This window comes from Cyphomyrmex costatus, unplaced genomic scaffold (assembly GCF_001594065.2).
Source record: "Cyphomyrmex costatus isolate MS0001 unplaced genomic scaffold, Ccosl1.0 scaffold214, whole genome shotgun sequence".
Lineage (NCBI taxonomy): Eukaryota > Metazoa > Arthropoda > Insecta > Hymenoptera > Formicidae > Cyphomyrmex > Cyphomyrmex costatus.
Window position 1 is genome coordinate 988,263 of NW_017276192.1, and position 16,858 is coordinate 1,005,120.

The window sequence follows — 16,858 nt, forward strand, 5'->3', positions numbered from 1 at the left end:
TTGAAAATTAAAGAGCCTGGGCGTGTGAGAAAATACAAGCGCCTTTATTTAGAATTTTATCCTTTGATATCCTTTATTGTTTCCCGTAGATACGCATTCATTTTTAAATAATATATATGTATAATTTTACTATAGAACTACTAAAGTAGAAAAACGAAAATATACAAAATTTATATTGATTTGATAAATAAAATCGATTTTGCCATATATATATATATATATATATATTTTACTATAAAACTTAAAAATTGTACATGTTATGAATTAATGTTGATATAACAATTGCACATGCATAATTTTTTTACAATCTTATAAACCTGTGTAAGTTATAAGTACCGCAATTCAAGTAGGTGCTGTTCGATTCCATAAGTTACTTCCCTCTTTATTTTGACAACTTTGTTAAATTGCAAGAATGGAATGGTTTTCTTACGAGATTCTATACGATTATTTTTAACCACATCCACCTTTTTTACAACAGCTCCGTTTTGGAGGACGATATCCACGAGTACTATCACCCATTAAGGGATTATATTCTGAAAATTAAAGAAATGAAAAATATGGATATAGCATATTATTTAAATTTTCCTTGGAGATTTCCAAATTACAATATAACATAAGTTTTACCTGATTTTAACTTTGACTTTGTACTCGTACTAGGAGTTTCATCATCGGTTGTACTACCGAGTCTTGTACCCACGTTTTTATTTTCCAACAATTTCAAGACCTTTTGTCTTTTTTTCTCTTTCTCCTGTGAACAAAAGATAGATTGCTTTAATTTATATTTAAAAAATGTAAGTATAAAAATAAGTTATCTTGACTAAGAAATAGTTATCTGATTTTTGTACACTATCATATAGTGTTTTTTATTATGGCAGTGCTTCTAAAAAACAAAGATTTTTTATTTTAATAACGCTTTTTTATTGCGAGTTTTCGATAGAATTGTAACTTAAAGATTCATCAAAAACAGATGGTAAAAAAGAAAAAAATATGTTAAACAATTTTCTGTCAAAGTGTAAATATTCACACAAATGATTATTCCTGGAGTACTTAATATAATGTATAACAAAAGTACCTCTTCCTCTTTGATTAGTGCCAAGACACGAGTCTTGTCGTATGCTTCTTGCATCTTCTGTCGTGCCAATTCAACATTAGCTGACAACTGTGGTAATTCATCAGTTTCTAAATATTAATACAATACATATTAATACAAAGGTTGATTAATACAAAGGTGAAATAAATTATATACATTATGTTGCAAATAATATTGTAAATTATTTGTTGCCCACTAATAAAGGATTTTGAAATAAATTATTAACTCACTTTTGCCAAGTACGGCATCTCGCTGGTTCCTCGCAACTTTCCAACTTTTAAATTTTTCTTGGATATGTGGAAACGTATACAACGCAATGATTCCAAGTCCTATGAGGTACCATCCCACAGAAGCTATCGGAGCCCAAACTGCAATGCAAAAGACGCTGTAATTCGTGAGCATGACGTTTACTTCAGAAAGCAGGAAGAGAAACTAGCAATGACACAAATGTAAATATAAGAATATTAATCAGTATATATGCAGGTGATACATACTCGTTTGGAGATAGCTCGGATTATCAACGTGCTCCATACTTCTTTAGGTGTTCAAGGCAAAATTTTCCAAGACATTAACATACATGTCACTGACATGTCACGACTCGATTCGCAATCTACAATACAATTATCAGCCTTCGACAAAGTTTAGTGGCCAGAGAGAAACCAAGAGAAATCTGAGAGAGTAACCATTCCGGCCTTTTTTCTGTACTGTAAAGCGGGGAGCACAGACTTTTGCATAACGCATAAAGCATGTGCATAAGAAATTTCATTGGTCCATTTTCTTAAGCATGAGTCAATGGACCAATCAAATTCTTTATGTATATGGTTTATGCGTTATGCAAAAGTCTGTGCTCCCCGCTTAATGCTTCTAACCCCCGTACACTAGCGACACGAATGTCCATTTTCGAACTGCAGAAACTACGTACTATCACGTTCATTTTTACCGATAAAATCGTATCGTCGAATTACAGAATAAAGGCCTGCTCTCAGGTGTCTCTCTCTCTCTCTCTCTCTCTCTCTCTCTCTCTCTGCTATCAGTAAAAGCGGTAAAAGCTATTTGAGATACTAAAATTAATAAACAATAAAACTCATATATAATGACAAACTATACGTTTTAAATTAAATTACAGCAATTGCCACTTCGTTTAATATTAGTAATGACCTGATATAGATCAAAATATTTATGTCTGTTTCATAATTTAACATTAGATGTGCTAAGCGATCATTGTTGAGGTATTCTATTTTTTTTTAATTATTAATATTACATTTTCTTCGTGTAAAAGATGGGATTCTAATTTTTTGTTTACTTACTTTTGTTTACTTTTCAATAATACTTTACATTAAAGAAATATTTGATTTTTTTTCACCATATTTTTAATTTTATAGTAATTTGTTTATTTGGTTGTTTTAGTAAGTTGGTACTTCTAGTGTTAATATATTTCTAGTGATAATACACAATTTTATTTAGGTGTAAAAAATAAATAGCCTCTTTATAATACGTATAATGTTAAATTCTTGATCCAGAATATTTACATTGTTTATTCTTATGTATATAATGCAAGAGCTAATTCAATATCCATATTTATCATTAAGATTTGTCCTCCCATCACCGGATTGATCTTGTGGCGGTACCCACGTAGAATAATCTTCAGAGTGGACGTCTTGATCGTACTGCTTTTTCATATTTTTCCGTTTCTCTGATTTAGTGTCCTTTTTTCGCTTTTCCGCAATGTTTAGTTTTTTCGTTTCCTGATTGACGCTTCTCATAATACATGATTTATCATCGGTTCTTATGGTTTCACTTGATTTTGTTTCATCCTTATAGAACGTAGATTTTTTACATTCGGACTTATGTACACTCGCATCTTCTTCTTCTTCTTCTTCTTTCATTCTTATGTTATCTTTTTTATTTTCTTCTTGTTCATCTTCTTCTTCTTCTTCTTCTTCTTCTTCTTCTTCTTCTTCACCTTCATTATCCATAGTATATGAAGATGAATTCGTAGAATCGCTTTTGTTCTAAAAAATATAATTGTTTTTTAAATCATAAATAACAAAATAAAATATTTTTACATAAAAAGTAAAATAAAAAAATGCTCACATTTGCTTCAAAAAGCTTTTGTCTTCTTTCAAGTTGCGAAATCTTTTTCATAGAATATTTTGATTTTTGTTGAAGATTTTTGCCGTCTCTTCTATCTTCTACTTGCACTTGACTGACAAGAGGCGGCAAATTAGCTGGTTTTGTAAGATTTACTAATTTAACAAGTTGCATTTCTTCTTTACGCAAATTTTGTAATTCCACTTTCATTTTCGTTATGTCGCTTTTACTCAAAGTAGATGTGTTTAAACTAGACATAAAGGCATCCAACGAATCCTCATTAGATTCTCCCGTTTTAGCATTTTTTCTTTGCGCTTCTTTTAAGCGTTCATTCAAACGTGAAATTTTGTTCAAAATCTCATTATGCTTCTTAGTCTGAAATAATATCAATGAAATATCAATAAATGTTAAAGATATATTTATAATATACGAAGATATAAATGTGAATGAACAAAATGGCATTACCAATGAGCTATATGTCTCAACTTTTTCTTCAATTTTTCCAGCTAATTTCATTCTCTGTTCACGTTTCTTCTCTACTGTTCCTGTTCTGTCCAAAAAGTTATCTTCGTCTGAATCATAGAAATCTTCCTCCTCCCAATTCCTTGCTTTCTTTCTTCGACTCTCTAATTAATAATTATCAATAATTAAAAGTAAAGTTTGCATTTATCAACAGTTATTATCATTTATTCATATTATATGTTACCATGATTAGCTTGTCTCAACAATCCATGTCTGTCTAAAATTCTACAGGCTTCCAAAGCACATTGAATAACAGATTCTTTTTTCTTTCCTTTGACAAGAGCTTCTGCTTTCATGGAACGGCCGCCGAAACATTCTTTAGGTAAACTGAAATTGTTTTTATTTTTATATTAATAAAAAAAAGAGAGAAAAGCAATAAGTCAAAATATGATATGCGCAAGTATAATCCTAAAAGTAACTCTACATACAAGGATTTTAAAAAAATCATATAAACTACCTTATCCAACATAAAAATTGACCTATTCCTTTCTCTTCTACTTGATATTGCAAATCATATCCCTCTCTTTCGAACCAGCCTCTTAATGTTTTCTTGGGATCGTCTAAATATAGCTCTTCATCTGCCATAGAAGCATAGGGATTCTCTGTCAAATCTGTTTCCTCATCCGCGTCTTCTCCCATTCCCCAATCGATACCCTCATTCTTTGCTTCCTGTTTTGCTCTTTCTTCTGCTTCTTCTTCTTCCTCTTCTTGCTGTCTCATTTCTCGTTCCCGTAATTCTTCTAATCGCTTTTCCTATAAACAAATATGTTTATATTAAATATGTTTGAAAGTCTTGCTTTGCAAAAGGATGCCAAAAGTTGCAATTATATCAAAATATTACACAATGATAATATCAATTATAGTAAAATATATACAATACTGATTACAAGCGCACCAGTTACAGTAAAATATTAAAAATATTAAAAACTGGTTCTAACAATACTGATTATAGTAAAATGTATATAAAATTGATTACAACAAGCTCTTACATTACATGTAATTATAAATAAAACTAACTTTAAGTTGTGTAACTGACAGCTCGGATTCCTCTTCCTGATCGTCCGGTGGAGCTTGCAGAATATATTTCCTCTGGCTACAACCAAACCTTATCATATGACCATCATATAACCGAACATAGGTTCTTGGTTTTATACGATGCCCGTTCCAAAACGTGCCATGTGTACTCTCCAAATCGTACAAATAAAAACCTATAGAGCTCTTTTCATCTGCTGTTGCTCTGTATTGAATAATTGCATGGTACCTTGAGATAGTCGGATGGGCAAGAGATAAATTGCAGGAAGGCAATCTGCCTATCACGTGAAAACTTTTTTCAGTTAGATCAAGTTTTTCTAGAATTATTCCTGACTTAAGAACCTCCAACTTATATTCCTCGATTGGCTTTCCACTCCACTTAGGTTCCAAGTATGGTATAGGAATGTTTCTTGTATCAGACGAGATATTCTCTTCTGTGGAATCTTCTATTATTGACTTATAGCTTTTATCTTCGTCATCCTGGGGTTGAACAGGCTCGATAGTTTCCTTATTTACGGACAATTCAGATGGTGGGTGTGCTGTATCATTTTTTATAGTTCGAATTTTTCCAGTCTTACCCCGCTTAGGACCGATCAGTAGAAGTGGCTTCTTAAATCCTAATTCTTTGCAGGTGTCTATGTTACTTCGAAAAGACGCGTCCTCCGTTTCTAACTTTTTAGTGCTTTGCTCATCAAACGTCGATGATTCGGAAATCGTTTCATCGTTGCTTGCATCAATGTTATTGTCAGGAGTATCCTTGGAAAGAGAAGTTACAGAATCGTTCTCCCATTCGTTTACATCCATGGTATTGTCAAATTTTATGTTAGGAAGCAGTCCAATATCATAAATTCTTGTTTATATTATTATAAATTATTATTACTTCATCGCTGTCAATCAGGATTTACGTAGCTCTTTCAATGTTCAGATATTACAATTGCATTGATCTTTGTACCTACATGACCAATTGACCATAACCAACCATAACCTATCAACTGACACAAGACACAAATAAAATTCTCCACTACTCTTGACTACTCTCTCTCTTTATAAAGTGTAATTAAAAATGAGATCTTTATTTCGCGACGAGTGTTTTAACTGTTAATATTAAATAGTTATGAATCCAAAAATTACGAATTCTCCCATACACTGAAAAAATATTAACAACCGTCTCAACTGACACAACTCATGGAAATTTATATAATTTTTTTATAAGCGCAATGTATAATTAGAGAGTTCGCACCAACAGTCGATAATATTGATACTCTTCAATTGGAAGCTTCCATTAATCATAATTCAAATTTACCAAATGTCGATCTTTCATTATAATTATTCTTTTTTTTTATTAACTGAAGATTGGAATCGAATATATAATAAAAAATTTTTATATTTATATATAATAAAAAATTTTTATATTTATATATAATAAAAAATTGATTCAAAATAATTTTAAGAATTAAAGTTCAGATTAATAAAATAAGTTTGGAACAAAAAATATACATGGTTCTTACATACTTATCACAAATAAATTACTAAAAAGATACATAATTTAATTAATCCAATAATCCTTTATGATAGATACTTATAGCTAGAATGATCACAGAAACAGTCATGAGCGTCAATTTAATAATAGGACTTATATATATTATATCTCAGTTTTTTTATTTAATTAAAATATACAGGTTATATAAACGTGATCACACATTTGTTCGAGTTCCTTCGATATCTACTTCTCCTCCTCCCAAAATTCACTTAACCTGAGATAAATCGCTATATATTATTTCTTCTCACTAACAGTTCTCTCTTCATCTCTCGATTTACGTCATAAATTCTTATATTCTCTTTACCTCTTAAAAAATACTCGGTTTCATCATATCTCTACGATGTAACAAATGATAAATCTACAGGCGCGTAAGATAGATTCGTTCTTACATTCGCCTCCCCTGCAATTTATTTCAATAGACGAACGCTATATCGAGACACCTTGCTCCTCTTTGCCACTGACTACTTACGTTTACACGAATTTTGATTTACGCCGAAGTTAAAATATTGATATTACTTCAGCGTAAATCGAGCTGTGTAAATGTTATCATAATCACTTAAATTTATCTATACAATTTCTGTATGTATATACATACGTACATATTATATGTGTATATATATATATATATATACATACACACATATATACACCACCCATATAATTACATATACATATAATTATATATATAATATGTATATATAATTATATTTATTTACATACAGCGTGAGACTTATGGGTGCACCAAAGAGTAAATAAATCTCCCTTAAATATTCGCCGTACTAGCACATATGTCTCTTTCTTCGGTAACTCGAATCTGTCCTTCGTAACTTATTTTGAAACTTATCCTCAGAGATATAATCCCTTATCTAGCGCACGCACACTATTCGCAAGTGGTAACTACTGTAGGCACACGTCACCTTTCCTCCGTTTTTTTCGTTTTTAATAAAGTCGTCTTGCAGTAACTACCTCGTAATGATAATTTCTCTCTAAGAAAACTGCCAAACGATATATTTCAAGCATATATTATCTGCACGATATCTTATTTACATAGAAAATCGGATCGTTTTAAAAGCTAGTCAATAAATAGGCATAATATCGATAAATATATATTGTTAACATTTTTTACAATATTTCATCGGTATTTACATAATTTTCTCTTCTTTTTTTTCTTTAGAAACGTATAAATTCTAAAGTGACTACATATCGAAAAGTATATGTACTCATTACTGATCCTTGTCACAAACTGTCTTAAAATATTTTTCTCTCGATATCTAGATGCAAAATAATTAAAACCAGAGAAGAAACATTCATAATATGTAAATGAACGCATTGTGCGTAATTTTTATAATAAAACCAAATAGATATTCCTGAATTGCCTTCTTTCTCCTTGCACGATAAAATGAATACACTCAACGTGAAAGACTAACATAGAAGATTATATACACTGTTTTTTTTATATGCTGATATTAATACAATATATATATTAATGTCAGATACATATATCAGATATAAATCTTTCTTATCTTCAGTGACTTAATTATTAGATCACTAATATAGTGCACATTTGCATTTGGAACACAATTATAGAATTGTTCGTACCGATAGAAATTTGAATTCCCTTGATTGCTTTTTAAGCTGTGCTTTAAATATTCCATCTAAATATAATCTAATCTTTTACAACGCGTACAATAAACAGTCGTTTAGTGCTTCGTACTGAATGGTCGTTATTCGAGACCATGATGCGCCTGGGAACCTCTGCTCCAGACATGAATTTAAATTCGTTTTTTTTCATACACTATTTATCTATGCAACAATTTATATATATACGTGTGTGATAGAAGGCTGCCAATTATTCTCAACTATATATATTGATTTTTAGAGTTCTATTTACAGAATTGTTCAACAACCACTCCGTACTCAGCCAAGGCAGATCAGTGTGATTGCATATCGTACATACTAGAAAATAATTTAATGCTTAATCATAAGTATTTTCTAAATACGGCGCCTTTTTGACTTGTGAATTCTTTCCGAACCAAGACTTCGAGCGGAGTCAGGAAGAGAAGGGAAAATTATTTCTTTTTAAGAATACACGTGTGCACAGCCGCACATTTACATTTGATAATCAATTATATCCTACTACGTTTGGCTGCACCATTCAATTGACAGTAAAGATTCCAAACAATAGTTATCACTGAGAATGTGCAAATGTGAGATATGCATACGGATACCCAAGTTTTTATACACAACTGTACCTTCTTATTGTCAGATTACTTTATGCATACACTCATATATTATACTTTCATATTTTTTCCTACGTGAGACTTGTTAATCTACGCAAATATTGGAAAGCATATAAAAAGTGTCAGGAATATTTTTTGTCATACTTTTATTAGAAATTTCTCGCGATATTTTTCATATCGTCCTTTAACTGTGCTTCCTAAAGTGCCAATTGACTCAATTTGAACATAAGAACTCTGCAAATTTGCATTTAATATTCGCCTTTAATAATATGAGAACGATCTAACCTTTCTTTAGAAATAGCGAATAACGATTTCAAGACTGACTACTCTTTCAAGAATGACTAGTTTAATTTCTTTTAGTTCATTCTACACACATCGCAGTATCCTTTTCCGAGGAATTAATGATTGTATATTTAATAAATAGAATAGGAGAGCGCAGCAATTTATTTCCATGCAGCAAGCAGTATTATAAAATGAATTAGATATATGCACTTCATGTATGAACATAAAAGGTCAGTAAATAATTCCAATAACAAAATACAAGGTAATATATTCAACAAATTAATAATAATTGTCACAAAAACATAAGTATTTGCGAAGTATTTAGATCGCGATTTTTTAAATTTCTACACATACCTAAAATAATAATCTTGTATAGAAAATACTTAATTTTAATTTAAATCTCTAATTTTTCATTCTATTTTCAAAAATGAAATGAGTAATAAGATTAATTAATAGTGTTCAGACCCCATTCATAGCAAACACCTCGAATAAAAGAACATACGTAGTTTCAAAGATGAAAGTGGGAAAGTTTAAAGAAACATAAAATGCATGTAACAATCACTTTTCTTTTTTATATCGTAACTAGATAATTCGCAGATAGTAAAATAAGGGTAAGAGTGTACATACCCTAAATTTCGCGAATTTGCAAAACTCCAATCATTAATTATTCTCTTACTTTCCAAGACGTTTGATTCGAGATCGTGTGCTCAGAGACCGAGCACTAGGATTATACGGTGATTTGACTTTCTTAGATATAGCAGAAGTGGAACCTGCTGTCGAGGGATTTATGGTCGCGCAAGTACTCACGCTTCCACTGTTACCATTTGCTTGTTTAAGTTTATTGGCTGACAACGAGGAAGACCTGACTCTACTCGATTGCAGCGATCCACTGTTCGCGGACTGCTTCAACTTGTTTGGTAGAGGCAATCGATTTTGCTTCACTACTCCATATTGATGAACTAATTGCGCAGATATTGTGTGTCCGGCGATATCTACGTTACGCGAACGTAGTGTTTTCACAGGTGTTGCCGCCATTGTATCTGATCTAAACAATAGAAAAAATTACAGAATTTAATAAAAGTATATGGTGTTTAAACATGTAAGTGGGGATAAATAAGCTCATGCATTCTACATTAGTCTAACAATCTGCACAATATACTCTATTTAATTATAAAACAAAATAAATATCACTTATATAAATATCATCACACAAGAACGATATAAATATATCACGGAAAAATAATTTCTTAAATAAAGAAACATGATTAAACAAACCTTAACCATCGCTGTGGTATCGTCGAATCCGTAGGACCGATTATCGTTACTGTCCTATTTAATGTCCTTCTATTATTACAATTATTTGTTCGGTTATTTCTTCCTTGGTCCCATTCCCTTAGGCCAAAACTACCTCTTAGATGTTGCAGTCGAGTCGAACCGTTGATCGACGATCTCCTAATAGCTTTAACAGGCGTAGCCTTTTTGCCTAAACTTCTACGCTGAAACGTATTCGATGACGAAGAGAGCGTCGTTAAAGTGGCACCATTCAATGACGAATCCGATCGTCTATCTGACGTGGGCCAACTTAATCGGGCATTAGCATTTTCTACCGCTTGATTGGCCGGATCATTCTCGTCTGTGGGACTATGCCGTTGGTCCTCGGAACGCGTCCTCATCTTAGCACATGGTTCTTGCTGTGGACAATTGTTCTCAACTCCAGACGACGAGACCGAGGCTTGCGTGATTGTGCTATGTCTACGTTTATTATTTATGACATAATCGCTAGCAGTTTTCAACGCATTCTTTGTCGTCTCCTCCAACATTGTGTTTTCCGCAACAGATTTCGTTACTCTGCTGTACCGCGACTTCACACTTACGTAAGTCTTCGAATCTGAAGCCGGTGTGACATCGGTGAAAGCATTCTGGGTTTGAGAAGAGCTCAAACTATGTCGTCGCTTTATCATTCTGACGTCCGTTCTTGGAAATAAAGGGTGCTGCTTGTGTCTCGATCCGTTCAAGATGCCATTTTTCACCTCACTATTATCGAAACTGTTACTTTTAACAGAAACAATACCGCTTCGACGTAACCTACTTACAAGAGGAGCAGGTTGAAGCGTCTCCTCGTTCGCTCTGGGAAATGTATTCTGTCGAGTCGCGTTAGACATTCCTGTCTCAGTTACGTTTTCTTTAGGCTCAATAAATTTATTTGATTTTAAATTTAATTGGATCGGACTCTGCAAATAATCATTCTTTGCTTTCTCATTTTCATTCTGTTCAACTATTTGCTTTTCTTCATTCTCGAAATGTTCCAATTTCTCGTGTTTTATTTCTTTCTTACTTTCCAAATCCCCAGGTTCTTCTAGCATCTGACTAGAAGAGATTTCAGCGACCTGGATACTTTCGCCAATATCGGTAGTTTCGATACTTTTGTTTATCGTCGTTTCTTCTTGTAATTCCGAATTATCAATCTCTAATAAAATTGGTTTTTCAGGGCACGAGACCATCTCCGGCTGTAACGTTTGCTCCACAGTCTTCTCATTTCCGTTCGACGAATCTGGTTGTTTAGAATCAATGTCAAGATTTAAAGAAACGTTTGGCGGAGGTATTGGCATGCACGGCGTTGTATTTTTTGAATTCATTCCCTCGACGATTTCAGGTTCTCTCGTCGTAACTGGTACTTGTGTTCCGTGATGTCCGTGATGTATAACACGGTCCTTCTTTTGGTTAAAGAGTACCTTTAATAAAAATAAATATCTTAGCTATAGTATTTTTATACACACACACACACACACACAATTTTATAGTATAGTATTAGATTTCCTGCAACTTTTTAATTTACTCAAAGTTTAAAAGCCTAAATTTTTCGCTTTACTCCTGTCAGTATTTATATAAAAATTATTTATATATATTAGATTTCTTTAAAACAAATATTATTCATACCTCACTGCGGCATGGTCCTGATGGATCCAACATCAATGTTACAACACTGGTATTATCTGCTCGTAATCTCGTCGATGACCACCTCTCCAATGCACGATCCACAAGACTTTTCGAAGGATTTATCCACATTTGTAAATCAGCCTGCTATCAAAAAGATTTATGTACCTCATCACTGTCATATGTAAGTTATCGTACCATGCATTAAGACAACTATAATGTACCGTTTCTTTAATAATTATATATATATATATATATATATAACTAATAATGTAACACGCGCGCACGAAACTTACTCCGTTACCGGTCTGCTGAGAGGCTATCATATGTTTCTCATTGTGTCTGTCCGTGGCTTGAACAATAGCTACTGCAACTTGTGGCGATAACATATTCCATAGACCATCAGTACCAAAAATAAGACAACGATGTGATTTGACGTCAACTGGAATAACTTTCACATCTGGTTCAGGAGAGACGACAAAAGTGTTCAATTCGGAATTGTAACTCCATAAGTCACCTAAAACAAATTTCAATTTAGGCTCTTTTGTACACAAGAATGCTGGACAAGATGAGATTAAAGTTTCACTATAAATGCTTCAAAGTATTTGACTGACTCTAATCAGAAGAAAGAATTTCATTAAATAACCAATCAAAAGATGCTTCCAAGCATTCGTAGCATCATTGATTGTATCTACAAAAAGATGTTGATAAATATTTACCCAGAGATCTGGCTACTGCAAGGAATGGGATTTCATCCATATGGGTGGATCTTCTAACTGGACCTTTGTGCCCAATGCGAGGTCTATTCCATACAACCCTTGGAACACCGGATTTACTGACCACTTTTCCACCAGACTCCTGTATGCGCGTCATTTCTGGCCCACTCTCTGGCTTGTGATCTTTCGTCAGTGCCTTTGCTCTCCATTGGGGATCGTCATCTGTCTGATAGCCTAATATAATAGCAGAATCTCCCACGTGACCTATGTATATCTTGCCTTTTCTTATAAAAGCAATGCTGGCAGTTGTACCAGCTGTAGATGGCAATCCAGATGCGGTTCTCGGCCATTTGTCTACTCAGAAAACAACACCAAATATTATTGTAATAGGTACCAAGGTCTGTTCTTTTTATAGGTAAATACAGTCTTTGTATTTAAAGTGAAATAGATATATGGATACGTTATTTTTCTAGCTGCACTAGTATATACTTTTGGAATTTAAAGTAAGATGTAAAGTTTGTTTTTTATTCCTGCACTATAACTTGTTCGCTTTTACCAAATGTCAAACATACGTTCACTTTATTTTATATCCTAAAAACATTTGTTTTTTTAGCTAAACTTTTTGTATGGTACACTTTATTCTCTTTTTTTTCTTCAGTGCAGAAAGAAAAGGAAGATAAACTATACGAAAAATTCAGCTAAGATAACAGACCTTGAATGTAACTAATTCAGCTACAAAAGACAAATCTCATATATGATATTTGTATAAGACAAGGAAGTTTTAGTGCAGGAATAAACATAACAGAATCTATAACATTTGAAATTTGACGAAAGCGAGAAAGAAAGTCTGATGCAGTTTAGTGCAGCAATAAAAAAACAAAACTACAGCAAGTTTTCCGCGATCAAGGTCGACGCGCCCGTTACGCTTTACGCGTTCGCGCGCGCGCGCGCGCGCACGCGACGGTACCGCCGCGGAAGTCGCCGCGGTCCAGATTCGCTATGGGAGACGACATAAGAAATCGCTACATCGACTAACTCCCCATCGCTCCCGAGCCTAAATTTTCAGGTTAGCTCGAAGAATTACATAACCTAAATTCTAACCTAATCAGGCCTAGTGGCGGCGGTGGAGAGCGACGGTGGTGGGGGAAATACGCGGGATGATGATAGAAATTCTCAACGGGGGTCACCGTCGCCGCCGAGAGGGATCGTATACGCGGTGATTATCAACGGCAACGAATTTAAAATTCGCGCGAAAGCAAAAAGTAATAGTCGTGCGCGCAAGCGAGAACGATATATACAATAATCCTATTTTTCCGTACCGAGCTCCCGCCACATAGCATAATGAGTGTTCATGTATCCGTCCCTGATCGCCCGCAGCACATCCTCGTCGCGGTCGCTCCAAAAGTTTTTCTGCTTTACTATAATGTCCATTAAGTGTTCCTTGGCGAAGGTCGCGGCTTCCCCGCCGCCGTGACCGTCGAAGATCCCGAAGAACGCGTATTCCAGATCCTTGTCGTCCGGTGTCGGCTGGAACGCCACGCAGAACATGTCCTCCATGTATTTGCGACCGCCCTGATTACAGTGGCCGGTCACCCGTAGATTAACGCCGATGCTGAGCGGCATATCGACGCCCGGGTACGATTCTGTTCAGTGACAGTGACGACGTCGCCAAGGTGCGAAAAACCGTGCGTGTACAGTGCGCTTATTACGCACTCTCTCACCGCTACGTACACTCTCGTCGAACGGAAGCCTCGCATTTACTGGGCAGGACCGCGCGCGCCGCACCACTCCGCGTGCGCGCGCGCGCGCACGAGAGAGAGAGAGGGTGATAGAGCGGCGTGGTGGGGAGGAGGGGGAAATGGTGACGTTGCGGTCGACGGTAAAGCATCACGCGGTGGGGACGAATGGAAGACGCGCGGGAGAAGGAAGGGGGAGACGCGTCCCTCTCTTCCCGCTGCTCTCGACCTCACACACACTCATGCGCACGCGTCTCTCGTTTCTCTCTGTCTCTTTTTCTTTTTCCGCGCGCCTTCTCGTTCGTTCCACGATTTCACCGATACGAGCATAGCCGATGTTAGACGATGATTCTCGAGAAACGGTTAGAGCGGAAGATTTTGGAATGCACACGCGCTCCCGCTGTGCTGTACGTGTTTTCGAATATACCGCTCGCGATCGATCGTCGTGGGTCGCCGATCGGTCGGTCGCGGGTGGCATATTCTGAACTAGGTCCGCGTTCCGTCGACGATTTTCCTCGTAACGACTCGACGAAAGAGAGAGAGAGAGAGAGAGAGAGAGAGGCACGGGCGAAAGCAAAGGTTGGAAACGCGAGCTTACATGCTCATTCGGCTTGTACGTTTCGCCGTTTTATCGCCTTGAAAGTCGGCCGCGCGCGATCGACGGTCATCGACGGTCGACGTTGGCGAACGGAGTCTCACGCGATGCGGACCTTTACGTTACATCTTTAAGCCCCATGTCTCACGATAATACACATACTTTCGAATCCCGCTCGCAATTTCCCATTGTATCCAATTACATACTTCGCTGCCACGTGCTTCATCCCCACACTAGAGAGGGAATATCCTGTTGGCGGGCCTCTAATTGGTCGCGGGAAGACTGCAAGTTAGAAATGCGCTTTACACCAAAGATAGACAAAGAGAGATAAGAGCACGTTTCTGAACTTGGCGAAGTTTGCGGTCGTTATAGATTTCGTTTACAACGACACGCCTATGTCCAATTTTAACAGTATCATTTTTTATCTCGTTTTAACGTACTTTTTATTTTGTGTCTTCTAGTTTTAAATATTACAAAAAATACGAGGTAAATTAAACCAAGATAAAAGTTAATTAAATAATTAGTACAAAGGGACGTAAGAATTAAAAGAAGATCGAGATTAATAAACTTATATTAATAGTTATTCTATGTTGGTAAAAAAATTAATCTGTCCATTTTACTAATTTAGCAATTTTAATCTTGGTTAATTCAATTAACTCTTCTTTTTCTAGTTTTGAGTCCTAGTTCCACAACTATAAGATCAACTTTAATCACGGTTTAATTTACTATTTCTTTTTTTTAATTCTTATCCTTTCTAATTTCAAGATGATGGTTAGTTGTGGAACTAACCAGAATTGGAAAAAGATGAGAAATGGATACTAAATAAATAATATAGGAATACGAAATCGAGGTGACATTAAGTAAAAATTATTTTAGAAAAATTATATTATTCGATACACTTATTTTGATTATAACATTGTTATAAGTTTTTGATAAGTATATCAAAAATTTTGGAAAAATTATAATGATGTCATCAAATGACAAATACTTGGAATAACATCAACTCGTATGTATACGACAAATAGAACAACATTTCTGGAGACACTTATCGTATACATTTCAGCCTTTTTGCCCTCGTAAAATAGATAATGACGAAACTTTTAAAACAGAAGAAAGAGTGATAAACGAAAAAACGTTTGACTTATAGTTTCGTTGTGAAAATTTTTAACAATTGATCCATCTAAGAAAACAAAAGTTTAAATTTGGGACATATTTTAAATAAATATGTTAATAAAACGTTTATAAGATAAGTCTTATGTCCGATTTTGGACTTTGCGTTACTTGGGTATAAATCAATTTTTGTATCAAGAAGAAAAAAAAATTAAATTATACACGCAATACGCGTATCTCTTAGAATTGATTTACCCACGATAATTATTTATCTACCGATTAAGCATAGCTTTCGATCTTTATTTCGAATCACCGTCGAGGCGCGTCGCCCCTCGAGAGAACACTCTCACCTATCGATAAGTTCACTTGTCGCAATCCATTTCTTTGTTTTCTTCTTTGTAATTCAAAATATTTGGATGAAAAAGGAATTGGTGAAAAAAGGAATCGGCTTTCAGATCAAACTTTTGCTGGTATCTCTCAATTAGGCTGATGTCAAAACTGCAAAGCCATTCCTTTCGGCCACCTTTTTTCTCTCTTAAATGTAGGTGTATGTACATTGTATAAGTATATCTTGTCTTTTCTCAAAGAGATAGCAAATATGCAGAAGTGCGCCGCTAGTCGACTCGATTCGAGTTGCGAGGTACGTTTAAGGTTAAGAATTAACCCTTTATTACTCACATGTCCGCGTGGGCTTATGAAATGAGTGCTTTGTACACATATTTACTTATATACATATATTATATTTATGTGGCGTAAATTGTTTCACAATTAAAAAAAAGTTCGTTGCATTTATGTTTACCTAAAAAAATGTATAGAATATTAACAATATTTAATTGTAAGTCATCAAAGAGAGAAGAATAAAAATTGAGATACAATGTCGAAGAATCAGAGATACTTTATTCGAATAATTTCTCTCGTTAAAAACATGATGCGAGAAGTGTAAGATTAAAATCAGACGTATTATGTCCAT

At 34.7% G+C, this 16,858-nt stretch overlaps 3 protein-coding genes across 3 annotated transcripts; all 3 read right to left on the reverse strand.

The window, feature by feature from the left end:
• Positions 1-322: 322 nt before the first annotated feature.
• Positions 323-1,729, reverse strand: LOC108773588 (uncharacterized). Its single transcript, XM_018539442.1, has 5 exons — positions 1,585-1,729; positions 1,321-1,458; positions 1,073-1,179; positions 625-748; positions 323-533 (listed from the first exon to the last, which is right to left on the reverse strand). The coding sequence occupies exons 1-5, from the start codon at positions 1,619-1,621 to the stop codon at positions 451-453; spliced, it is 489 nt and encodes a 162-aa protein (XP_018394944.1). The 5' UTR covers positions 1,622-1,729; the 3' UTR covers positions 323-450.
• A 926-nt stretch (positions 1,730-2,655) lies between these two features.
• On the reverse strand, positions 2,656-5,703 carry LOC108773565 (kanadaptin). Its single transcript, XM_018539412.1, has 6 exons — positions 4,721-5,703; positions 4,161-4,456; positions 3,888-4,030; positions 3,647-3,807; positions 3,185-3,556; positions 2,656-3,102 (listed from the first exon to the last, which is right to left on the reverse strand). Exons 1-6 carry the CDS (start codon positions 5,537-5,539, stop codon positions 2,656-2,658), a joined length of 2,238 nt encoding a protein of 745 aa, XP_018394914.1. The 5' UTR covers positions 5,540-5,703.
• Positions 5,704-9,469: 3,766 nt separating this feature from the next.
• On the reverse strand, positions 9,470-14,191 carry Pp2C1 (protein phosphatase 2C). Its single transcript, XM_018539422.1, has 6 exons — positions 13,767-14,191; positions 12,451-12,801; positions 12,028-12,248; positions 11,735-11,878; positions 10,073-11,529; positions 9,470-9,842 (listed from the first exon to the last, which is right to left on the reverse strand). The coding sequence occupies exons 1-6, from the start codon at positions 14,068-14,070 to the stop codon at positions 9,470-9,472; spliced, it is 2,850 nt and encodes a 949-aa protein (XP_018394924.1). The 5' UTR covers positions 14,071-14,191.
• Positions 14,192-16,858: the final 2,667 nt, after the last annotated feature.